The sequence below is a fragment of the Hippoglossus hippoglossus genome, chromosome 17 (assembly GCF_009819705.1).
Source record: "Hippoglossus hippoglossus isolate fHipHip1 chromosome 17, fHipHip1.pri, whole genome shotgun sequence".
NCBI classification, from domain to species: domain Eukaryota; kingdom Metazoa; phylum Chordata; class Actinopteri; order Pleuronectiformes; family Pleuronectidae; genus Hippoglossus; species Hippoglossus hippoglossus.
The window spans coordinates 15094833-15120182 of record NC_047167.1 but is presented as its reverse complement, the minus strand read 5'-3'; the positions used below and the strand labels follow the sequence as shown (position 1 = coordinate 15120182).

The 25350-nt window shown below is 43.5% G+C and overlaps 1 protein-coding gene across 2 annotated transcripts in view; it reads right to left on the bottom strand.

Moving 5' to 3' along the window:
• Nucleotides 1–9379: 9379 nt before the first annotated feature.
• Nucleotides 9380–25350, bottom strand: part of LOC117778137 (tensin-3-like) — a 30539-nt gene continuing 14568 nt past the window's right edge. Inside the window, exons 13-27 of one of the 2 annotated variants that reach the window (XM_034613436.1) lie at nt 20676–21842; nt 17280–17431; nt 17050–17182; nt 16848–16931; nt 14260–14392; nt 13574–14127; nt 13382–13468; nt 13156–13287; nt 11416–11511; nt 11039–11116; nt 10847–10924; nt 10454–10622; nt 10041–10109; nt 9886–9915; nt 9380–9573 (exon numbers count right to left, since the gene is read on the bottom strand). In XM_034613436.1, the coding sequence (XP_034469327.1) occupies nt 9429–9573; nt 9886–9915; nt 10041–10109; nt 10454–10622; nt 10847–10924; nt 11039–11116; nt 11416–11511; nt 13156–13287; nt 13382–13468; nt 13574–14127; nt 14260–14392; nt 16848–16931; nt 17050–17182; nt 17280–17431; nt 20676–21842 (3107 nt within the window). In that variant the 3' untranslated portion in view covers nt 9380–9428. The remainder of the gene's footprint in view (nt 9574–9885; nt 9916–10040; nt 10110–10453; nt 10623–10846; nt 10925–11038; nt 11117–11415; nt 11512–13155; nt 13288–13381; nt 13469–13573; nt 14128–14259; nt 14393–16847; nt 16932–17049; nt 17183–17279; nt 17432–20675; nt 21843–25350) is intronic. The other variant, XM_034613437.1, reaches the window with a different exon arrangement.

Genomic DNA, 25350 nt, shown 5'->3' with positions numbered 1-25350 from the left:
CACACAAACATACTGCAAGATGTTCATGTTTGTCTTTGGTTGCATGTGTGTGTGTGTGTGTGTGTGTGTGTGTGTGTGTGTGTGTGTGTGTGTGTGTGTGTGTGTGTGTGTGTGTGTGTGTGTGTGTGTGTGTGTGTGTGTGTGTGTTTCTTGTTGGCCTGAGCAAAGTTGTGTTTATGTGCAGGTGTTCACATGACTATGTGTTTGCTTACGTGTGTGTCCACTGGTTGGAGACCCTGCAGGAGGCTGCTGCACATGCCCCTGCATGACCTGGTTAAGGTTTAAGCGTATAAACCATGTCCGGTCCATTCACACACACACACACACACACACACACACACACACACACACACACACACACACACACACACACACACACACACACACACACACACACAGGGTTGATTATTTCGGGCTTTAAATGCAACACAAGCTACAACAGTGCACAAACAAATGAGGTATTAAAGAATGACCCCAAAAGCAGTGGTGGAATGTAACTAAGAACATTTATTACATTTCTATATATTTAAGTATTTAAGTACAATTTTGGGGATATTCTACTTTCCGCATTATATTTATTTGACAGCTGCACTCAAGTACTTTGTAGAATAATATTTTGCATCAAACAAATGCTTATCTTTTTTAAATGTTAAAGTGAGTACATATTCAATTTTAATTTTATGCCTCTGTTAAGGGGACAGGAAGTGGCCGGAGGCATTATGTTTCCGGGTTGTCCGTCCGTCCGTCCGTCTGTCCCATGAATGTCCCAATAATGACTAGAGGAAATTTCTTCAAATTTGGTACAAATATTCACTTGGATGCAAGGATGAACTGATTAGAATTTGGTCGTCAAAGTTCAAGGTCACAGTGACCTCACGTCACTGTGAATACATTTGATATATATATATATATATATATATATATATATATGATATATTCTTGGCCAGGTCTCCATAGTAGAAGAGATTTTTAATCTTAATGGGAGTAACCAGGTTAAATAAAGGCTAATAAATACAAATGATGTTTGTCTCTGTATAATTTCCGTATTCTGCAGAAGTGTGGCCTCAGTTTTGGAAATGAAACATAGAAGTGATATTTTAAAATAAAGAGGTTCAATATTGGTCAGATAAAAGTCAATAACTGCTGCCGTCACTCTCCAAAGTCTGTGTTGTCCATAACAAAGAGAAACTCCAGCAACCAGACATGATTCAGGACGACCTGCTCAGTGTTTCTATGTCATGCAGAGACTCATGTTTCTCAGACATACAGTGCAGCAGTGGTCTCTGATCTTAGGATGTGTGACATAGTTGGGGCCTGCTCTGGACATTTGTAAGAGCGACAAAGCAGACCTCAGAATAAGGACACATACCACATGTGTAAGTGAGAAAATTCCTGCGTAATTACATCTGCAGCATTTTTTAGGTCCACTATTAATTGGTTGCAGATGAGAGAGGGGATACACCGGCACAGAATGTCCAAATTACCTCAAAAGAATAACAGCGGGAGAGGCGAGGTGTACAGTTCCTCTTCGCTTTTTTGAATTTTCTTGGAAGCCAATGTTAAATCAGTTGCCAACAAGCCCTGGCGTACTGCCGCCTGTTAACAGACAGGTCTACAGCAGAGCAGCGCTCACTGGAATGCCAAACATTTGTTTCATATGCTGCAAAAAAAAAGCCTGCTGATTTTCCTCCCTCTCCTCCGCTCAGAGCTCTTCGGAAGGGGGTCTCTCAGCCACCTGTGCATATTCAGCATAGCAGAGGAGAGCGTCGGGCACGGGGAGTAATGTACTGGAGGAATGTCGTCCCGCAGAGCAGCCACTCAATAAAAAGGGAGTGTGAAGAATGTGCTTTTGCACACACAGGATATTACTGTACATGTGTTTAACATAACCCACTGTCAAAGGCTGTGCTGTCCAACCGCAACTGCTTGTCAAATCCTAATCCGGGGCAATTTTCCACTGTTTTAAGATGCTCTGGACGAATCAGACACACTTGCTGGAAGCTCGGAGAGAGTGCCCTGCAATGGCTCCTGCAGCCTGGATGGAGTTTATTGCACTGAGGCCCTCAGCTAAATATAAACTAGCTAATAAATACCTGGCCTTGAATATTACATATATTCTCACTTTCAGGTCACATACGTGAACAGTAATCAACACTTTTCATTTTATGAAAACCATTGACTATAAAATCTTCATTGCAGATAAACCAGGTAGGATGAACTCTGCACCACAGACTGTTTATAAAAAGCTCTGCACACAACGTCCAGCACACAAACAATAAAAAGAGACAGTATTTTGTAGAATTGACAAGGAATAATTCAGAAGTAGATCCGGAGACCAAGCTAACGGCCCATTCCTAACAGGCAGCTTTAGTACAGACACCTATTGTATTTCTGTTCCTGTTATTAGAAATATAAAAGCTTTTAACAGTTAACAGCCAATTTATCAACGCAGGAAATAAAGAATATATAGTTTACATTAATTTACATATAGTTTACATTATTCATGTGCGATCGGGATGCCTTGAATTCCATTTATTAAAAAGGAACTCGGTTATGTTCCTGATGTGTGCCGTTTGTCATCATGCTTCTTTGGTGATTTTGTGCGCCTGGTGCGGAGATACAGGGGATGGTGTTACTGTAGTGACAGGGGGAAAGCACAAGACTCTGCGGAAAAGGGCCAAAGCTAACAGGTCTGGAAAGCACATACAGTTCTGGAGGTCTGTGTGTGTGCGCATTTGTGTGTGAGTGTTTCCATTCTTGGAACATTTGGGATGGCAGTGGGGGTCCACGTGTGTGTGTGTGTGAGGAGTAGCAGCAGAGAGTGTGTAGGTACACTGGAGTAAAAGAGGAGGGTTGGGACTGTTTAGGAATGAGGCTGCCGCAGATCACATGACAAGCCTGCTACGGTCACTGTTATTCTTTTTTGCCCCCATAGTCTCATGGCCGTCTCTTCTATAATTGCCCCTGTCTGAGAGCCTTTTTTTCATTTTTTTTTCGAGCAGGCTCCCATCACAGTTGAATTGGACGCAGAGGTCTCTATTATGATTAATATGATCATCTCTTCCCTTTGATTCTGCTCTGACTGGCACCCATACCGAGCCTTGACAATTATCCGATTATTAGATGTGGTTTGAATGGTGCACACACACAAAAAAGCCAAAGGGGCCAAAGGCCACCTTTCATCTAATTCCAGGGTCGGTTAATTATTTTTTGGAGTGGTCTGTTCGTGGAGCTGTCATGGTCCCCATTTCTGGAGGCTTGGCCCCCGAGGCGGTCCAAGGCTGTAATTAAGCCTGAGCGATGTGGAGGACGGAGAGCGAGGAGCTCTCAGCACTCAGCCTGACGGATTGCAGAGTGCTCGGAAGTGGGCTGAGAGTGGCGCCGCTCACTTTGGGCCCCGAATCCCCCCCTCGCCCCACCCCCGAGACTGTATCACTTCCTACGTCTGTATTTCTTGTACATTAGAACTTTTGAACGTGTACCCACACATATATGCACATTTCCTCGTCTGCAAACGTGTTCTCATTTTCCTCATTTAACTCATTCACTGAGTCTTGCTATTTAAGACCAGCATGGAAAACATGGTTTGAATCTAAACGTCACTCATGCATCATTGTATCATTTTTCTCCCTCCAAGTGTTCTTAATCCACAGCGACGGTGTGAAACGACTGAAATAGATTCAAACAGACAACAATCCTTGTTATTTATTCTTGCAAAGTCTGTATCATTTTCTCACTGACACCGACACCACCATTACTCATCGTAAACAAAGACAAAATTGCAGTCGGGCGAGGAGTAAAATATCCCCCTTGCAGATGCAGGCCCTGCAGATGCTCCATTTATTTTAGAAGTGATGGCGGTCTGTGGTTTGAAGATGTGGTTTGGTGCTGACACGGAGAGAAAAGACAGAGAGTTATCACAGTGCGTGTCAAAAGGTACAGCCATCTCTGACAGGTTCACCCGACCATGGACCACTGATCTAATTTACCTCCTATAGCATAAGTGCAAGTCAATTTACTTTCATACTTTGTAACCTGTTATTTAAGCCATATTTTACATTATTCCTGCCATTTTCCTTTTGATATTTCATTATTGTTAATGTGTATCTTCTTTATTTTATGGTCCCGTGTAGAATAGCTCTCAGTAGAATGCATTTATCTGCCAAATTCAATCAAGCTGCACCAAATTTCACACACTATCACACACTTTATATATATATATTTATAAACTGACAGAAAACATAACCTCCTTGGTGAAGGTAATGAATTAGAAGAAGCTAAATGGGAGGAAACATAAGTAAATGAGGGGAACAAGGTATGAGCCCAACATACATGCCTGTAGATGTTGACATTTCTAGTGTCCCTGCAGGTTTAAGAAAGCAGAAAACAGCGATGATCACTGCCAAGTCATAATAATCTCATTATCTCTTACTCTCCGGTACAGTGATTCACAACCAGGAGAACTTGTACGACTCCTTGTACTTACTGCACTGCAGCAAGTTTTCAGGGGTTAGATGAAAAAGATTGTGTAGAAGCTCGGCTAATTTGAGAAAATAAAATAAACATACAAATGGGATTAAAACTGTGGAAACTCAATCTCATCTGTAGCAAATTTGTGGTAGCAATTACAAGTGAAAGACCAATTATGACAAACCAACTGCCCAAGCCAGTCTCCCACCAGCCTGAGTCAGTTGCATCACCTACACACAGTGTGCAGTGACTGAGAATATGTGAATAGTTTGAGCAGGGAAGCAGAAATGGGTGAAAGTGAAGGATACATGGTTAAATCCTGCAGGTTCTGTCTCTCTGGTCGCACAACTGCACATATAACAATAATCTTTATGTCACATAAACAATATTGTATCTGTATCAGTCAATCAAACTTTGTATAATAGTTGTATAGCATCTATTATACATGTTAGTCAAAGTGACTGACAATTGACTGATAATACAAAAAGCGGACAATGAAATGAAATGATTTTAAAAGCTATAATAACAATAAAAAAGATAAAAGAAACAAAAGGAGATAGAACAAATAATTATAATAATAATATCATTAAACAGGTAAAATTAAATCAAATTTAAAGCATAAAACAAGTGAATAATGTCTATAAACCAGCCAGGCTGAGGAGAAAGGATTTGAGCTTCTGTTGAAAGATTTCAACAGATTTAAAAATACTGAATTACATTTGTTAAAATGAAATTTTTAAGGAATAGGATAAGTCTTTTTAATGGAGGGACGCTCGTCTGACAGAGCTGTTGGGAACCACAGTCGAATCCCCCAGCAGTTTTTACGCCTTCGTCTAAACCGTGATGAAACACAAATTCACAAAGGCAGCACTTGACCCCACTGCACAGTGACCATGACCATGGTCTGGGGGTCACTGTGGAGCCCCTGAGCTCTGAAACGTACTTCCCTCTCTAGATCACATTTAAGTGCAGTCACAACAGTCACACATCACAAACTGATTTGATCTCTCTGTGTGTGAATTGTGCTATTTTTAGGCTTTGAGTTACTTTTTTTTTTTTTTTTTTTGTTTCCAAAGCAAGATATTAATCATGCAAATGATCCATAAACAAACATAAACTTTATTCCATAACATCCCCTTATTCTGACCTGACCTGAACCGTTATGCGGCCGAACGTTAAAAGCTCCGTTTATCTTACAGTGCGTGTTGCGGTTTCAACGTCTGGTGAAAGCCAAACAGGGGCCTCAAATTGCGCAGCCATCCCAGAATGCACTTTCTATTTTAGCTCCCTAAACCTTTGTTCTGCCTCAGAGGAAAAAGATGAGCCCTGCCCCTCTAATTAAGTGGTCGTAAAAGAAAAAAAAAGAAAAAAAACCTGAGCAGAGCCCGGGGGGTGGGGGGTTGGGGGGGGGGGGGGGGTACTCAAGGAATGAGAACGAGCCCGATCAGCATGATAAACAGGACCTTTCACCTCCACATTATCTGCGAAATGAAACTGGATTGGCTTCAGTGTGCACGGAGGAGAGGGGACGTAAATCTGCAGAGTTCACTGGAAAGCTGCCATTTGTAGCAAGGCACACGCTGTGCGTCACAGGCTTTATCCACGTCTATTACAGGCCTTTGCTCAGGTCAGGAATGTCAACACACGACAGCAGCTCATCAGTGGTGGTGTGCTGGGGAATAAACCTAATGCAGCTCTTGTTTGTTTTTCTTTAATGTCGTTCTCCTATACGCTTGTTAATCGTGAATATTAAGTCACGTAGTTCGAGCTTGATGGGGCCTTATTGCAGAATCGAGCCTGGCCAGCTCTCCTGCGCTCTCACACACTGTTATTACCTGTGTGTAATATCCGTCTCTGCTGACAGGTTCCTCTCCAGTCTAATAACGTTGCTCAGCTTCTCTGGACTTTCCCCGGCGTCTTTTTATTTCCAGGCCACTCCGCACTAAATAACAGAGGATGACGGGCTCTGGGCTCTGGGCCCTCCGCAGTTGCCACACCTGGGCCTTCACTTCCTTCCTGCCCTCCCCGGGAATTCTTCACTTTCACCACCTGCAGAGGGGCAGTAGTGAAGGAGGGAGGAGGAGGAGGAGGAGGAGGAGGAGGAGGAGGAGGAGGAGGAGGAGGAAGGGTCTATACCCCATTATACCTTTTCCTCCCTCTCAGGCTTGGCTCTGCAATTTTATCCCCCCCCCTCTCAGCACCATTAGAGTAACCTGCCCCGGCTTGTGTGAAGGCACAGTCCTCTATTTTTTACTACGGCGCTTCACAAAACAAGACAGTGGACATGTGTGTGGGGGATAGGTGCATAAGAGAAAAATGCTGATGCAGAGCACGAGTTACTATTCCACCTTAAAAAAAGTTGTAACTTAGAAAATCACATCTTAAACCATTCCTTTCTCCTTTCAGGTTCACAAGTGTTGTGTTGCTAGTGTCCTCTGCTGGCTGCAAACTGAACTGTAGCTATCCCTCTCTACAGTTCCTCATTACATCCTGGGTATTAGAGCCATGTTACTTCAGCACTTTCACACATCCTGCCTCGCATTGGGAGCTCATAGCTTCCACTGGAAGACACTGAAGCTGGAATCATCCAGTAACTAATACTCCAGCTACTGAGGCCGAGTCTAGACCTGTGACACAACGTGCCAGGGGGTCAGTCATTACGGAGCCAAACATTTTAAATGCAGAGAACATAGATTTAAAAAACTTTCGGCGACCAAAAATAGTTTCTAAAAATTATCCTTTTAGGGAAATAGTAAAGCTAGAATTACCACCCTGCAGTTGTATGCCTCCATCATTCAGTACAGGTCACCGTGTCCTTTGAACACTGAAATAATAATTAATCTTGAGTCGGGGGTTCCAACTGGTCAAAATTAGACATATTTCCCAAATGTTAGACTCGAGATATCACGTTCAAGAGGCCAAAAACAGTTTTGTGAGCCCACCGTGACCTTGACCTTTGACCACAGAATTGAAATCAATTAATCCATGATTCTAAGGGAACATTTGTGCCAAGTGAAAAAGGATTCTCTCAAGGCGTTCTTAAGATAAAGCGTTCACGAGGGAAAACAGCGTTATGTAAGGTAACATTGACCATTGACCAAACTCTCATCAGTTCATCTTTGAGTCCGAAACATTTCACCCAAAGTGGAAAGGATTCCCTGCAGGTGTTCCTGAGATATCGCATTCACAACACAAAAAATGTACACAATCGACCTTGACCTTTGACTTTTGAAATTCTAATCAGTTCATCCTTCAGTCACCATGAACATTTGTAGCAAATTTGAAGAAATTCCCTGGAGGCGCTCGTGAGACATCCTATTCACAATAAAGGTTGATCATTTTAAAAACCAAGAAGCACCCGACAAGGAAGCAAAACATCTACGTCCAACTTTTAATTTAAGGGGTTGGGATCACCAGGATTACATTAAATGTTTCCTTTTGTTTATTTACAGAACACAACAAACAATGCAAAAGTCAATATACAAATAAACCGCTCACATGTAGCATGTTATAAACAGAGGCACAGTATTGTATGAGATAAGTATGAGGTACGGATAATAGGTCATGAAAACAAATTATAAAAACATAACAAACGTGAACATAATCAATGTAAGAATATCAACAGAGCTTTATCGTGGTGGTAGTTTCGGTCCCTCTCTGGTTAAAATGGCTGCCCCAACACACACAAATAATTAAAAAAGGATTTTTTTTTTTGTCATCATCTCATATACATGTCAACAAACACACACGGGATAATAAACATGTTTCTCCCAGAGGAGGTATATGTCATTGACAGATGACCGGCTAAATATGTCAAATACTACATTTCATTGTGCAATTCCAACACTTAGTATTCCTCCAAAAAACACTAACGCAATGACGGCATCTGTTCTCTCGACAAACTGTTGCAGCTTGTGTCAAACTGAAGGTACAGAGTCGTGTACGCCGGCTAGTGTTTGATACCCAGACACTGCCACGCGATCGGTGTCCCGGCAGAGAGGACAAAACAAAGTCATATTTGGCAGCTGTGAGTGGAATGCCACGATCTCCTACACAAAGTACTGATGTGTGGGTTATTTTATCCAACTCCAGTCAATTCAGTATATATTAGCATTATAATATTTTTTTCTATGGTTCCTCCCACACACACACACACACACATGCGCGCACACACACACACACACAGACACACACACTTTCATCTAACGGTTTATAAGTGGTCATATTCACAAACATCGAAGGAAGAAAAAGTCCAGAGAGGCCTTGTACGCGCTGCATATGCACAAAAGGCCGTAGTTTAAAAAAATAAAATTTTACATTGCATAGATAAAATAAGATAATCCTGTTTGTGATGTAGCCTGTTTCAGAGTCCAAATTTTACATATTAGCTTTGCACATTTAAATTCCATGAGGAAGATGCAGCAGAGAGGTTCTTCTACTTTGGCTACAAACTTTACAACAGATTTTTTTGGTTAAATATTAGAGGAAAAAAAAGTCACATGCAAACGTCATGTTTTCTTGATTTGTCCGTAAAAAAAATTCTACGCTTGAAAAAGAAAAGCAGCCTTTATGTTATGTCCTTTAAGATATGATGAGAATAATTACATATCTAACTGTATAAGACATTGAAGTTGTAAATGGATAGGAAAAAAATAACACATTTCATATGATTTAGATGTTGGCGAGTTTGATTGGCTAATTTAGTTCATTTTACAGGAAATAAAATAAAAAAAACAATGGGATTTATATTTGTTTTCTATTGAAAGATGAAGTTAAATGTCCTGGTGCTGGTAAGTGAGTGTAAATAATATCCAGGTAATATCCAGGGTCAATGTACAGCTCATCACCATCTTCACTCCGTAACACTTTATCCTTTTTTTCAGTCTTTCAGTCTTTACTTGTTTTTTTTCCTGCTCTCAGTAAAAGTCTGTCCAGGTGACCGTGTGATCGGCTCTGTCCTACTTACTCTTCTGGGAGCCGATCATCACCCGAGAGACAAAGTTGACGATGGCGCTCGCCGGCTGCTCGGGGTCATGCTCTGCAAACAGGTGACATATATTGTCCATGGAAGTGCCGGATTTCCTCGCCACGAAGCCGAAGATCCTGCAGAAGGGGGAGCAAAGTGATCAGTGGCTGCAGCGTCACCTGTTGGCCCAAAATAAAATGGCGGCGAACTGCGAACTGCTTCATGTAGCCCAGGACAGGGTCAGATGGAGCCAGGTTGCCGATGCCATAACTAAAAAACTAACAAACTGACAGATAGAATTTTCACACCAAATGATTCTATTGTAGATCAAATTGATAAAATTACCATTTACCATAAAATTACCAACTTGCGGACATTTGCCAGAGTGAAAAAGTGAAGGGGTCTTAATTCTTTCTGAAAAAAAATAGTAGAAGTAATAATTGACTTACTTTGCTGAAGTGCAGCCATCTCTTTTCCACCTGTTTAGTGAAAAGAGGATACATTTGAATAAATTATATTATCGTGGGTGGATTTGTTTGCTGATGTAATTTTCTAGGAAACATTTTGTCATGGCACACCTGCCACACCGGATTAAAATACTCACTTTCTATCTTGAGGGTCCAATGCACAAAATATGACTGTACTGACGTTGTAATGTCTCCTGAAGAAAAGCCTGCGGGAGAAAAACGACACAAAAATGTTTTTAGTTTTCAGACATGATGTGCAGGTAAAGACATTTGTTTTCTTCTTGTTTTTTTTGTCATTTATTGCATCTCTCGCATGTTAGAAGAGTCATCAAGAGTCACTCGCTCGCGGTGAATCCAGCCGGGGGGGATCCCCTGCTGTGTTCTCACATCGGATTCTCCTGACCTTCTGCAGACTTTATACTAGCGGGCCAGGCAGAGAAAGTCCACAGATAATCCGGAGCCTCTCACTCGGACATTTGCGTTCACACACGCACCTCCTCTATAATCTCTGGAGCTGTTTGAAAGCTGCTTTAGTGTGTTTGGAACTTACTTTCTCTGGTTGTCAGTGAGGGTGATTCCCTGGGAGGAAACTTTGAAGTGGACCACAGTGGAGGTCGGTGGAGGGTTGGAGCTCAGGGTCATACTGGTGGCTTTCTGCACCGCCTGGATGCCCGTCAGGGACTCCATCTCCACTGAGCCCAGGTACCACACGTTACAGGCTGCGGGAGCACACAGATTCAAGTCACGTTCAGATCACAAGCGCTAAGTGCAAATAACGGCTGAGCAAGTGGACACAGTGACAGTGTCCTTTAGTCCCTAATGACAGGACAAGATAAATATGTGTGGATGCAGTCATTCCCAAAGGTGTCCACAAGGATTGTGTCACCCTCACTGGTTTGTCATCGTGTCTATTAACAGCGAGTGAAGTCAAACGCCTGATTACCTGCCCCCTGTTTTAGCAGCTCAGCGGCCGAGTTGGTGACTGTCTGTGAGCTGTTCTCCGCGACATCTTCGAGAGGATCTACGGAAAACATCGACATCATCGGAGAGATTACATAGTGAAAAACCACAACAGACACACAACAACAGATAAAATGACTCACTGGCCAGACTATGAGTGAGTGTGAATGTTTACCTCTGTCGGGTATAATGAGTTTACAGGGCAGGGCCAGGGGAGTGATCGAATGTTGGCAGACCAATGCCGTTAAACTTCCTGTGAAAGAAAAACATATGGAATAAAAATTTCAATCAGATTTAAAGCTTTATTGCCACATAGATTAATTGTTCATTATATCTCCTACTATTACCTTAAATAAAATAACCAATTAAAGAAAACACAACAGCTGTATTTTAGTAATGATTTGACAAATCATCCACATGACTTGACTAAACTGCCACAGTAGAGGGCAGTGTTGTTCACAAAAGCTTCATCTTTGATGCAGTGTAGCCAAACAGCCAGGAGGTGTCACTGTCGTGAGGCAACTGTGCCAGGAGGCGTTCCACCAGACTCACCAAAATACGGCTCATTGGGGCAGCCCTTCAACCGAACTCCTTTCTGCGTACACTCAATCAGGAAGTGGCGTACTAATTCATTGGATAGATCCCCCCCTGTGAGAAAACAGGACAAGAGAACAAACAGAGATATGAGAGACGATGAATCCCTCACGATTGTACGAGGTCTGTTCTCGCAAAACTGTCTCGTCTCTCTGACACCCTAGATTTACGCTGACCTAAATAACAGCTCCGAGCATTTATCTCAGCACAACGTGTAATTTCCCAGCCTCCGAGAGTTACATAAAATATAAAATCACTACATTCAATCTCTACGGAGATTAATGGGATTATGATTCAACAGAGGTGCCTCTGAGGGGGCAGGAGGAGACTCAATGTAAGGAATGTCTGGACACAAAGGCTCGAGAAAGGCCCGCTCCTTAAGGTGGGTTGGGTTTCACACTTTCAAGGAGCCACAATGCCCTAAGCTGAAAGTGGGGAGAAGGACCGTGTCATGATGTCACCACAGGTGCCGTCGGACTGCGGAGGGGTGAGAGCAGACAAAAGGACAGGTGTGAGTAGGGGGGATGAAATGAAAGGGGTTGAACGCTGTGGTGGGCTGGTAGAGGAAGGGCATGAGGGCATCCTTTGTGCCCTCGCGTGTTGTTTTTGTCAAAATATGCACCTTTAGAATAATCCTACTTGTTTCGCTTGCACGTTGGCTGAGATTTAATGTCCTCTGAACCTTTTAGAATAAGAAAAACAGATATGTGAATCTCTATTTTCACTCAGTCACCCTTTGTTTTGATGTTGAGACATAGCCAGGGAATGTTTGGACGGATTCCTCTGGAAGAAAAAAAATCCCTTCCCGTATTTCCTGAAACAAACACATCCAAGCAGCTTGTTTTGAAGCCGGTCCCTGGATACGGCTTCTAGTTATGTGGGGCAGGGAGCTTCCCAGGAGAAGGCCCCGGGATCAGAATAGGCTTATGGACTCAGCACATCCTTTGTGAAGCGGTGAAACATTAGCTGCACGTCTAAGACTGGCAATCGGGGTCTGTTTGGCTTCATCGTCATGATGCCCAGGAGAGAAACACGAGTGATGAACTCTTACACACAAACAGAGGAGGGGGACTCTCATGTTCCACCAAAACAGTGAGTACAGTGGACTGTAACTGTAGATGCCTTTGTGTGGTGATTGTGTGATGTGTGATTCCCATGAACACTGGCGGACTCTTCATGACGATAAATGAAAGAAAACCTTTGGAAGAGGATTTTTATTCTATCCCCAAAACTATTTAGTCTATATTCTATTCTTTTGGGAATGAGATGAGAAGTCTGATAAAACTTCAGCTGTTTTCTGTAAAGCTGCTTTCAGATATGCAGGAAATCTTCAAGAGGGGCTCTATGTGAGAACGCAAATATCCGAGTCAGTTGCTGTGGACATTCTCCAGAGTTTTTCCTGCCAGCGCCCTCTGAATAATGTCCGAGAAAGAACATGTGAGAAGACAGCAGGAGAATGTCCGGAGGATTCACCACGACAGAGTGGGCGTGTTGATGACATTTCTACCAAATCAGACCTGTGCTTGATAATTAACTCACAGGTATGAAAGTGTTATCTTAGTCTTAGCAGAGGCAGGAGGGGACGTTCATAAAATGTTGAACTGCTCTTATAAGTAACAGTAATTCAAAGAGAATATGTTCAGAATATTACTTGTTACTCTAATACTAAAATACATGATACATTCTCATGTGATGTACCTTTCTTGGTCTGTTGGAGGACAGAGGGTGGCGGTGTAGCCACTTTCATCGCCAGTCCGTAGGCACCTCTGAAGGAGTGGCTGTCGCGGACGATGAAGCAACCAGGCTCCTTGTCCTTCAAGACCGAGATGGCTGAAGGAAGAGAAACAGAATCATGAGGCTGCTCTACGGTTCTACGCTGAAGTTTCTTACTCGTTTATTATTCAGGATAAAAAGTGGATGGTACCTTGATCCCTTGAGATATCTGGCTTATACCAGAATTTTGATGTGTCCTGCACAAACTTTACAGTAAGCTGCTTGCTGGCCAGCACATCTAAAAAACAACGACACACAATAATCAGCAAAACAGGCTGAGCTAGTATCCATTTGTATGTGTTTGTCAGCATCACCAATGTAGCCATTAGTTTCTGTAGTTTACCTGGCAGAGGTGAGGCAGTGCCTGGTGTCAAAGATGACAAGTCAGGCAAGGTACTGGGGAAGGGGATGCTCACAGAGCTCCCACTGTGGGGACTCGAGAAACCGCTGGGGGCTGGAGAGGCTGTTCCAAGCGAGTGCTCCCCCTCTGACGCCCTCTTCTTCTCAGGCAGAAGTGGGGGCTGCACCTGGGGCGTCTGCAACTGACCCTGCCCGTCCATGGAGGTCAAAAGATTCCTGTCCATGCCTCCGTTTCCCAGCAGAGAGGAGCCGGGGCAGTCCGTGCTGTAGCCGACCCCCGAGATGTCTGGCTCGTCGAAGCTTTGAACCGAACTGTGGCTGAGAGCGTAGCGAGCCATGCAGCTTCGCTGGCTGTTTCGAGGGGAACTGTGGGCGTTGGGGGCGGGGTGGATATGTGGGTGGTGCAGGGGAGGAGAGTGGTGGCCATAGTCCAGGGGCATGGAGTGCTGCGGCGGTTGCCTGGTGGAGGCGTAGCTGCTCAGAGAGGAGTGGCGAGTCAGCACCGGATGCTCTGGCCAGGACTGGCTCATGGATGAGCTATAGTAAAGAAAAAAATGGTCACTAACTTCAGCAGTAACTCACAGACAAGCTCACATTCCAACTTATTTCTGTCCTCCTGTGTGGAAGATTAAATGCCGCTTTAACTTTTCTTAGAGGTAAGATTTCTACCTGTCTGTCCGTTGAAGGGTCCCGACAATTGAGGCCGGGTTTGTAGCACTTAGCGTCCTGTGGCAGTTGATGGAGGAGTCTGGCAGATTTTCAACCCCAACATGGCCGATCATCTCCGAATATTCCCGGGGTTCTGCACAAAAGCAAGAACACAAATCAGTCACCTTAACCTGCCTGATCGCGATCATCAAGGTCCAAGAATTACTGCCTGGAAAATTGGTGAAAATGTCAACAACAAAACAAATCTCGCAGCGTTAAAGGGAAGATAATAAATCCTGGATCTGCACAAAAATTATATGGTTTCTTCCCTGACTCCTATTGTATCCTTCCAACAAGTTACTTGAAAATTCAGTATGTTGCTTTTGTGTAATCTTGGTTAACAAACAAACAAACTAATAAACAAATGGACAGGGGTGAAAACCTCCAAAGCTTCACACATCCAAAAACTGAAGGAGAGGACAAAAATTTAAGCAAAGATTACATTGGTATTGTATGAAATGGGAAAAGTCCCTCAGGAAAAAGCTCTCAAGTAACAAACAATCAATACTGGAGTTCAAATGAAAGGAAAACTGTCCACATGGCCTTGAACCCTTACCATCAATCTACATTAAACCAATCACCAATTACTGCTGCCACAAGCCATGGAGTCAGCAAATCAAACTTGACTGCATCTAGGAAATTAAAAGCACTCCACCATAATTATCTAAAAGCTTTATCTTAATCAGTCTAAAGAGTCTGGAGCCACTGACGGCCTCGAATCTGAAAGCTCGTGTTCCAGCTAAGGCCTCTGGTGCAAAGGCTCCTTCTCGTCCCTGTTTCCCCTCTGTGTACACACGCAGACAAGTGTTGTTTTGTGTCATGTCTCCTGACCCGTCGTAACCATGGAGATGTGGCAGTGCTGAATGTGGCGGTTCTTGATGTCTGAGGTAATAAGAGGCACAGCGGGGGCACGGATCTGCTCCCGGGCCCTGCAACCTTAAGACATACTGTAGATCTCCATGGGAACCAGGCAGTCAGAGGTCAAAAGCAAAGTGAAAATTAACATTAGGGTTCGAGGTTCAAGGTGAGATCATCCGTCTATGCATGGGTAGATCCTGACATGTGCAAACTTGTGCTCCTGTGACAACACGGAGCAAAAAAAAACATGCCAAATAAAACACAGTTAACTTAATTCAAACCATCTGGGACGTGACATAAAAGTCAGCAGACAGGCTTTACACCAGGATTACTCTTTTCTTTGAAGCACGTCTATTATTACGATTAAGTAAACAATAAAAAAATCGACATGAAAGGATTTTGTTTTGCCATAACTGCACAATTTTCTCTGAACGATCTTACAGCCAGGGTGTATTCCACCTCAGACAAGCACCACAAAGAAGACAACAGCTCACACACGGAGAAAAACACGGTTTTAATCTGAAGAACAACACTGAAAATAAAATGTCCAAAAGAAATGTTTTCTCCTCAGGCCGCGACCACGCAGAAATTCTCCAAAAAAAATCAAACAACGAGGGCAGAGAGCGGTTCGGAATCTCCCCGCTTTCACATTTGTGAGACTTCTTGTTATTTCGGCCCCTGCCTCAAGACCGCTAAAATTCCACTAACAACAATCTCACCATTATTAGGCAGCGCAAAGGGGGGCACCTCTGATAGCTCTCGAGGTAGTGGGGCCCAAAACAGGCAGAGGCAGAGGAGACATGGAGGAAGACTCATGTAATTACCTCCTACTCGCTGCCTCTCACTGTATTTAATTTGGTTTAGTGGAAAGAAACACAAGTTAATATATGGATAGGGGGAAATGTTAATGTTTGCACAAAGAAAACTGTTTTACGGTGTTTTTGTTCTTCACAGCACTTTGCATCAATTGTTTAACTTCCTATCATTAAGGACGTTTTTCAGACATGAAAATTGGGTCTGGACCTTTTCCTCAGTTTGCCTTTCATGTATGAAGAACGCAGTAGGAGATTTTCTACTGCGGAAATCACTGTTTTTCGTTTACAGCACAACGACACCGGTACCACCCTTTTCACCAAAAGCTCTCTTATCATTTCTTCAGTTTGACATCTTTGCCTGCGTCTTCATACTTTTCCATCCTGAGATACGGAGACACTCTGAAACTTTTACTGACATTTCATTTGGGGACTGGTTGGAAAAGTTCCAGAAAATGTCCGGAACAACTAAGTGCTATTTGCATTCTCACATACAGCCCCTCTGTAAAATAATTATTCAGTTCATGTCCTGAAAGTAACTCCAATGTGTTTTTGTTCTTCACAGCACTTTGGTCAATTGTCTAACTTCCTAAAATAAGGTGATTCAAATCCATAGGCTTCCATAAAGGTTAAAAGATCTGTGTTTATACTTATATACAAAAGAATGACCTTTCTGTATTTTTCTTATATCCTGTCAACGGATACGGAGAAGTGTTTTTCTGAACCACTGTTCTGTGTCTAATTTGAATCGCTGCTGGTGAGTTCACAAAGAAAGAACGCTTTCTTCCCTCAGATGGAAGACCTTTCACAACAGCTTCATGTGATGCGTCGTTTTCTCAGGAATAAAGAGTTCAGTTCAGAGTGCAGGGTTGAACCTACCATGGTCTGTTCTGTAGCCGCCATATGACTGCACGCTAGGAGATGGCATTTGTATGTGGTCAATCAATTCTGACATATTTTTCACTGGGAACACAAAGGAAACAAGGAGAGCCACATTAAATCGAACCTACGCTGATTAGAAAAGCAAGCAAAAATCAATCACTCCAACAAGAGGATAACACGGGCAGCGTTCACTACTCACCGTACGGTGTGGGCGGAGAGATGGGGAAGGCAGGAGTGGGTGGAGTCATGTCACTCCCGGCCTCGACCCTGCCGTCCATGTCTGGGCCCTGAGCCCTGTATTCGGCGCTGTCCATCCTGAACAACATGCGATGCTGGAACAAGCAACACACACATGCATAAAATAAGCATCCATTCAGAAAAGAACTAAAAAATACACACATGCAAGCATTACACACGTGCAGTGTTTACCTGGGACTGTGGCACACAGGGGGAATACGTCCGCTGGCCCCTGTACTCCTCCGTCCCGCGCCACCCTGAACTACAGAAGCTCGGCTGATCATCACTTCCTTGGCGACTCAGACTCCGCGTGACACCCACCCGCCCCTCGCTGGACTGGACAGCTGGATACACACAGGTAGACAGCAGCACGCAGGTCATTAAACGTTAACAGGTTTTCAGGCATCACTGGTTTCAGAGAAGTACAGTGCATGGAAAATTACTTTTTAAGAGGATTATTCAGCAAATGATAACTAGACTAGATGATAGAATTATTAAATAATTCAGCAGAATTTTTGTTCATTTAAACCTGCTCTTGTGATCACACTTCAGTGTAGCTGGGTTGGCTATTTTCATGACTTCCCTCTGTAAGGTAGGGGCTGATGACATTTTTATTTAGCAAGTCCATAAAGTGAAATGACCACACCGTTAACCCCGGGGCACCGCCTACGGTCAGGTTTTGAGAGGGCAGCTGGGGAATTCAGGAGGGTGAGGAGTATTTGTGTGAGTGTGTGAGTCTGTGAGTGTTGGGGGGGGGGGGGGTTCAATGTTGTGACGACTCTAAAGACTGCTGCCACTCAGCACCAGGGTGTTAATTTGAGCCCTCCCAGTGAGCTCCGGCCCCCCCAGTCTTGAAGAATGCTAATAGGGCAGAAGTGCCACAGCCAGGGATCATTATTACTCACTTGTTGGTCTGGGGGGAGGACATGGACGACACAGATGGTGCGATGTGTTGCTTCATTCATGCTTTTCATGTGTCTGCAGGAGTTTTCATTTGTGTGTATAATTGATCCTGATCGTGTTTCATTTTGTCCGTAGAGGTGTGTATAACAGTCAACACATGGATGTAAATGACTCACTTTCAATTCCCTTATTTCTGTAACCTGAGATGACGCCAGGAGAAGGGTTGGGCAACATCACATATACAGTACTGTGATGATAACAACATATGTAATCATTCATAAATGTCATAATTCTTATACCCAATGAAACCACTGCATATACTTTAAACAGTGTTCTTGTTGTTGTTTTTTTGCCAAGACATGACGGCGTAAAGATATTTTCATTGGCCCAAACTGCTCCAGCAGCTTTTCCTTTGGCCTCCGGTGGAGATCATTCCCCACCTCACTGACTTTTTGTCACTTCTCATCAGTTGTTGCACACACTCCCCTTTATGCAGCATAAATACTTCAACCATCCTCCACCTCCCTCATTTTCTTCTACTCCTTAATGCGGTTAAAAGTGTTAACATGACCTGGCAGATAGTTCTGTATTATCAATAAAACTATTTAAATCAGCCTTTACTTTGCACCAACATCAGTCTCTTAATGACACAGTTCTGCAGAATCACTTCGAGACCCGACTCCTGTCACTTAAGGGTAATCCTTTAAATACCTACATTAGAAGCAAACAATTCATTATTATCTGCGGGTTATTTGTGAAATAACAAAGTTTTAGACTTCAGCTCTTGTTTCTTGGAGTTATTCTTCTGTATATTTGATGGAAGAAGTGCTTACTTTACTTTACTAAAGTACTAATAAACACACTGTAAAAATACTCCACTCCAAGTAAAAACCCTCCATTATAAAAGTAGGCAAGTAGAAGTAATTAAGTATTATTATAATTATTAAAGTATGAAAAGTAAAAGTACATATTCTGCACTAAAATTGTCCCTGACATGGTTTTACTATTATATATGATGTTTTTGATTTAATGTTACTGCTATATTAATGTGCATGTAGTATTTTACTGTTGTATATACAATTAATTACTTTATATACTGTTGGGAAGTTTAATGTACAGCAGTACATCATATTCGATAAGATAATCTTATGTTTGCAATGACGCTGTCATGTAAGAACCATCTATCTCTAAAAAGTCCAATTTTGGTCAGCCACAGCTGAATATTTTATTTTATTTTAAAGTAGGAGATTTTTCTAAACCCACAGAGCAATGATTCAGTTTATTAGAAAAAATCGGAATCATCCTATTCGGAGATACATGGTTTTCACTGGACATAAATAAATGGCGTTGTAAACTAGGAAGTAACTTGTACCTAAAGCTGTCAGATAGATGTAGTGGAGAAAAGAAAAGTATGATATTTTCCTCTGAGATGTTGTGTAGCTAAGTACAGTACATCAATGAACTTAGTTACATTCCACCACTGCTTGATATGCACAGACAGGTATGCCGTTGGAAACCAATGAAAAAAAACGTTGCCTCCGGGCTCACTTGTTCCTGTTTCGGAAATTCCTCAGGCCTCCCTTCTTGTGCCCCCCTGCAACCACATGTACATGCTGGAGTGTGATTCACGCACCGCCAACACTCAGACAGCTGCACTCTGCCTTTTCTCTGCCTCACTGGATTCCAACTAAAGTCAAACATAATATTACCAACAGTAGAACGGCTGTTAGGCAGTCAACACTACTGAACATCCTAACCTTAAAGAGAAAGACAAATCTGACAGTAAATGTTCTTATCGTTTTACCACTGATAAAAGATGGTCATCAGCATAACATGATGAAAGAAAATTACAAAATGTTGCTATAACTTAAGGTAGCAATTTTCTATGAAGTGTTTACAGCCTGGTGATAGAATACAGCTGATGAAAGAAATTATTTTGCAAAGATCACAGACTGCATCCTTGAATATGTTCCTGGGATCAGTTTCAACATGAATGCATAAGCTCTGTTAACAAGACTAACACAACAACACCAACATTTTAATGATTTATCACTGAATAAAGACAAATGGAAGTTCGACAACGACACTACAGTAATAAGGAGAGCATATATTAAAGATGACTAACATCAAGATAAAATAATGTGTTTTAAGTAATGCTTAAAGCTTCAACACACACCAATAACCTGTTACTCTGAAGAAATCACAGGTGGAAGGTCTTTGATTTAGTAAATATCTGTATTCCCCTGAACCCAATCTCTATAAACCTACACCGAGAGACGGCCATGTTCAGAGAGGGCGATGACAGCTGCTCTCCCTCTCTTCATGTAGCACACTGATCAAGCAGTCAGATAGCTGGGCCGACAAGTCAGGACAGCGCTCCTTCCTCAGAAACACACTGAAAACATCTGAAAACAGCCCTGCTATTTGTGCCACTAAAACACGCCCGGTGCGCTTTGTTTTGTGAACTCGTTGTGCAGAAGAGGAAAAGCTGATGCTGTTCGAGAGGAACAGTTTCAAAATGTCTGTTGCGTGTTCAAAAAAGTTGTCATATTCTCGCAATGAACTGTCACAAATTTTCACCACACTTCCACACCACATCATCACCATCACCACCACCACCACCACCACCACCACCATCACCACCACCACCACCACCACCACACCCAGACAGTCTGACTATCTTACCTGTCTGCTGCGTGTTTGTCAGGGTTGCTGTGTTACTATCGTTGATGCCATTTGAGCATTTGCCAACCGAGCTGTTGACGTGCGTGCTGCCATTCCTCTTAATGGAATTGCTGCGGCTGGATACCGGCACAAATGTGGGATCCAGGTCCATGATGAGCTGGTTGAGCTGATCGATGGAGTTGTCAATGTCCATCGTTAAAGATTTGAACTCCTCATCCTGTTTGTTGTTGTTGTTATTGTTTATAGTTGTCTGTTCCTTGACCGGTGCTGTGTTTCTCAAAGTGTCCACTGTAGTGTCCCTGGTAGGGCCCTGTGGTTCAGCGGGTAGGCCACCTTTGGGGGGACTGACCCCCTGCTTGCTTCCTGCGTATCTCTCTGCATCGTTTCCCTCCTCTGGCATGTAGATAAACTGTTGTGCAGCAACCATCTGCTGCTGGCGAACCCAGGACTGTGTGGAGTAGCTTCCCTGTCTGTAGACGTGCTGCTTGGGCATGGCAGCACTACTGGGATTCGAGGAGGCCACAGAGTTGCTTCTGGAGCTCAGACAGCCCCTTCCAGCCTCAGCGAAGACTCGCTCATATTCCTCCATGGGTGGGGGTGCGGGAAGGTGATGCTGGCTATGGGTCTGCTGCTCATCTCCTCCAGGACTTCCAAAGCCATCCGACAGCAGGGAGTTCTGGCTGCTCTTGTGGCAGGACGACGACAAGGTCCCCAGGCTGTCCACGCTGTGTAGATCATGACCTGTGATCACCTCATCATCCAGGATGTCCGTTTCCCTCTCTCGGGGTCGGGCTTCTCCGTTGATGTGCACTTTTGCTGGAACTATCTGCTGGATGCCCACCCTAGGGCCTTGGTCCTCCATTTCCTCCAGCGAGGGGTCCTCAAGGCCAAAGCCGCTGAGGAGGCGCTTCAGCTGGACCTTTTCCTGCTGGCTGGGGCCCTGCTGGTTAGCCTTGATGGTGGCTGTGTTGGCAGGTGTGGGTCTGTCCGCCCACAGGGAAGTGCTGGACAGGCCAGAGTCACTGCTGACGGAGAGGGCGTGGTCGCTGTGGTCAGGGCTGGAGGTGCTGGAGGTTGTGCGGGCCCCCCGGCCCAGCGTCGCCTCTCCTCCGCCGGGGCTTCTCTTGTTGGCCGCTTTGTCCTGGGTTAGGCCTTGAGAGCGAGGTGCTGCAAAATAGAAGAGATGCAGCGCTTCATAGAGTCAGCTGTCAGAATGGGCACACGTACACACACAGGGACACACAGCACAACAGAGACTCACACAGACAAACACAAACTGCACAAAACTCCAGACAAAGCAACAAGCTGTGTTAACAAGCACAGTCATGTCGTCCCACGAACGCCTTCATTCAGACTCTGTTAATGACAAAGCTCAACACTTACAGTCGCACCTCACCTGACAACAACATTCCAGACAATACAAAGATTCAGACTAAATGAAAAACTAGGACATTGATACAATGACAAAGAAAAAACATGAATCGTGTTACTAAATTGAGACAAATTATTCAAATCCAACCTTTTGATATTCTAATACAATCTCATTTCCAGCAAATACGTTCCAGTCGTTTTGCAATAACAACTCGTCTCTCTGCCATGCTGCATGAACAGCATGCTCGGGTTATATAAGAGAGGTTAAGTCCACTGTAAGAGTCAGATGGCTGAGGATCTTCAGAGTCTGACCCCTGCATTCCTCACCCTGCTGTGATGAATCCACCCTACTCCCTCTCGCTTGCCCCTTGACCCCCCAGCATATGTCCAAACAACCTCCTTAATCTTCAGAGGTAGAAAAAACACAGAGGTCAGCCATTTTGCAAATCCATCACAGCTGTCAAAAAAAAAAAAAAATAAAGTTAAGCAAGACTTTGGAAAAATGTTGGCCGGAAAAGTGCACAGTCACTCTCTGTCTCTCTCTCTCTCTCTCTCTCTCTCTCTCTCTCTCTCTCTCTCTGCCTCAACAAAAGAGCCAGAACATGACTCCAATGCTTCTCCCTCAATCTGCCCCCTTAAGTACTGGCTTTTCAGTCAAACCGTGACTGGAGGACCTGAATACCAGACGCGCATGATAAAGACTCCCCCTCCTCCTTTTCTCAAGAAAGCTCCTGTATGCATGTATATATGTATGTCTTGCCCCCCCCCCCCCCCCCCCGGCTCACACGTGGAACCATGCATTTGGGCCTTGAGCTGCCACACACACACACACACACACACACACACACACACACACACACACACACACACACACACACACACACACACACACACACACACACACACACACACAGGTCAGCTCCACCGGGAGTTTTCCAACAAATCCCTCTCAAAACATTCCCTCAAGGTGCAAAGCAGCTTTCAAGACAGATGTTTCAAGACAGATGTTTCCCCTGTTTTCCCTAAACACTGGCCATCTCTCTCTTTCTCTGTCGCCCCTGTCATCCTGCCTCTCTTTTTCATTTCCCTCCCCTTCATGGCCACCCATCTGCCTCGAGAAAAAAAAATACAAAAAACAACCAAAAAAACCTCTTACCTTCGCTGCTACTGCCCACAAGACAATCCCTGTCTCCGGTAAAGCAAAACTTGAAAAGGAGAGAAGGCCACGCAGGCACAGCCCGAGGAGAGCAGGCATGGCTTCTCACCAGCAGATAGTGGTCAGGGTCAAATCAAGAGGAGTTGGAATAAGTTGGCCCTGCTTTCTTTCTCTGCTGAGAAGGTGAGAGTGTTTGCACTCCACACAGAGGGGGGGTACCTTGAGATCTCCAAATAAGGGCACAGGAATGTAAACAAGTGGGGCGGGGTTTAATGGCGGGGGCGGGTCAGAGGAAAGAAGTAACCCGACCTCTTGCCCTGCATTAGGGGACTACCCCACTGAAGGGAGGGGGGGTGGCCCGGAGAGGATCAGAGAATGAAAACAACATTCCTGCAGCCAGACTTTTTCACTCTGTAAAAAGACACTTTTTAATTAACACGATCGTTGCCTTCTACTTGGAGCTCTGGGCAATTTCCACGAAAGGCCGCAGCTAAGTCCTTTTTCTTTCCCTCTTGTGCATCACGAAATTGCACAACTGCCGTCCTCGTGTGAGACGGCGCCGTGAGACAGATGGGCCTTAAACTCAATTATGCGCTTCAACAATTGTTTTGAAAACTGGTTTTTCACCTATAGCGGGATTACACCGACTTTAACAAAAAAGCCACAGATGGTTAACCAAGTATGTTCTGAACTTGAGAAAACCATTCAAACCATTTCTATCTCCAATTCACAATGGCGGTCATTGTGGTGTTGGTGAGTCCCTGAATAATCCACCAATTACAGTGCAGAGAGACCAGAGCTGTTCCCCCCTCGCTGCAGCTCTAGTATCGCAGGTCTGGTTATGAATGGCTATGTAATTACCCAACCCTTTCCATTCCTCCTCAGTCACTACCATCCTGAAAACCAAAACCATGAATCGAAAAGCATAATGACGAACATCATCGTCGTCATTTTTCTTCCGCCCCAGGTTTCCACATGTGCATCCGATGTGTAAACGTCAGCCCTCTGGGAAAACGCACTGTACCGCATCTCGTAAAATCCTGCACGCTATCTGTACAGGACATACTGTACATACAGACGTACAGTGTTGACAGGAATCACTCACCCATCAAGTCATTCAAAGTTATTTAATTTTTTTTGCTCAGGTTTTTGAGTGTTCTCCACTGAGAATTGTTCAACATAAGTGGGTCCACTTGCTCAAAACATGGGAAGTCCACACAAACAGAAACTATTCTTTCCACAACAACATCCTGGTTACTATGGACAATCCACGGACTTTGTTATTTCAGTCAACTCCTTTTTTGGGAAATGTTTAAATTGATATTATCCTGCAAAACGACTGGGTTTGATATGGGCAACTCAAACCTTAGAACATATGTAAAGTAAAATGTTCCCAATTCTTTATATTGGAAAGATATGAATATAATATATGAACAATATTATTTTTCACATAAGAGTCATATGATTAAGTTCAGTTGCTCCATATAGTTCAAAACTGTGTTGAACCTTTACCAAGGTGTTAGACACACTCAGGTGGCTCCTAAGACATAAGACATACATTTTATTGGTTCGTTTAGTTTTCTCGCCTTAAAATAATTTATTTTCAGTAATGATATGATTGTTCCATTATTTTCATGACTTCTTGTATTTGATTCATTCCTTATTTATTGATAGATGGATATTTTTTTCTCTATTTTCTATCTATTTTGTCTCGATTGAGGTATTAACCTTTGTCTTTATGTCCTTACTTTGTTCTCTTGTTGTTTGTTTTGTAACCGTTATGTTCCATAATATTGTCCCTTGTTCTGCTCTGTTTCCCATTTGTAAGTATTCAGGATCCCCTCGAAAGGGATATGATACATCTGAATGGGTTTATACATTAAATTTGAAAAGATATTTTAAAGCAAAATCTGTGGATTACTCATACTAATGAGGAACGACCTCCTCCGGAAAGAAACGTTGCTGTGGAATTTTTTTATTTAAATATTTGAATGTTCTGAGCCCAAAAAACTATAATTCAGTCCCCTTGTGGCAGCAGAAATCTCAAACACTGAAAAAAAACCTTGGTTACCAAAACCACAACAACTCAACTACATTCACATAACAACACTAGTGAGTGAGAAGTTGTATTTTTAATATGGGTGAACC